The following is a 587-nucleotide window of genomic DNA, read 5'->3' as shown; positions in this document are numbered from 1 at the left end:
CCCAGACGCACCAAATTTCACCGACCGGACCAGATTCTTGCGAAACTAGCGCCGCGACAATCGCCACCCAAGATGCTACAAGACGCTGAGAACTCACCGGATCCTTGTCGGCGGGAGGCGGCGGGGACCCTGGCGGCTGAAGCGGGGGCGGTGAGGTGGGAAGCGCCGTCTGGTCGCGAGAGGGCGACTGCGCGGGCGGTGGCGGTGGCGGCGACGGCGAGAGCCGTGGCGCCTTTGTCGGTCTATCATCGCCTCCGCCTCCGCCGCCGCCGTGGTCTCCGCTGCTGGATGGCTGGGCCAGGTCATCCAGTTTTCTCTTCGGGCCCATTTCTTTCCTCGCTGGAGTTTGCCTTTTCTGCCCCTCCGCCGAGCCTTAGATTTTCTCGCTTCTCCCCTCGTCTCTTGTCGAATTTGTGTATCGCTCCTGTCCAGGGACCTGACTGGTGCATATTGATATTTATGCCCGTATAATGCATCCCAAAGGGTTCCGTTGCAAGTCGTAGATAGGCCCAAACATTCTTTACTTACTTTGAATATCAGAACGTTTGCTTGCACGTATGCGACATAGAAATCACCTATCTCAGTTT

The 587-nt window shown here is 58.1% G+C and overlaps 1 protein-coding gene across 1 annotated transcript in view; it reads right to left on the bottom strand.

Moving 5' to 3' along the window:
- Positions 1-328, bottom strand: part of LOC119362069 (OVARIAN TUMOR DOMAIN-containing deubiquitinating enzyme 1-like) — a 3,969-nt gene extending 3,641 nt beyond the window's left edge. Inside the window, exon 1 of the mRNA XM_037627239.1 lies at positions 98-328. Coding sequence (XP_037483136.1) covers positions 98-328 — 231 coding nt within the window. The remainder of the gene's footprint in view (positions 1-97) is intronic.
- Positions 329-587: the final 259 nt, after the last annotated feature.

The sequence above is a fragment of the Triticum dicoccoides genome, chromosome 2B, assembly GCF_002162155.2.
Source record: "Triticum dicoccoides isolate Atlit2015 ecotype Zavitan chromosome 2B, WEW_v2.0, whole genome shotgun sequence".
Taxonomy (NCBI): Eukaryota; Viridiplantae; Streptophyta; class Magnoliopsida; order Poales; family Poaceae; genus Triticum; species Triticum dicoccoides.
This window is presented reverse-complemented; position numbering and strand designations above follow the sequence as displayed.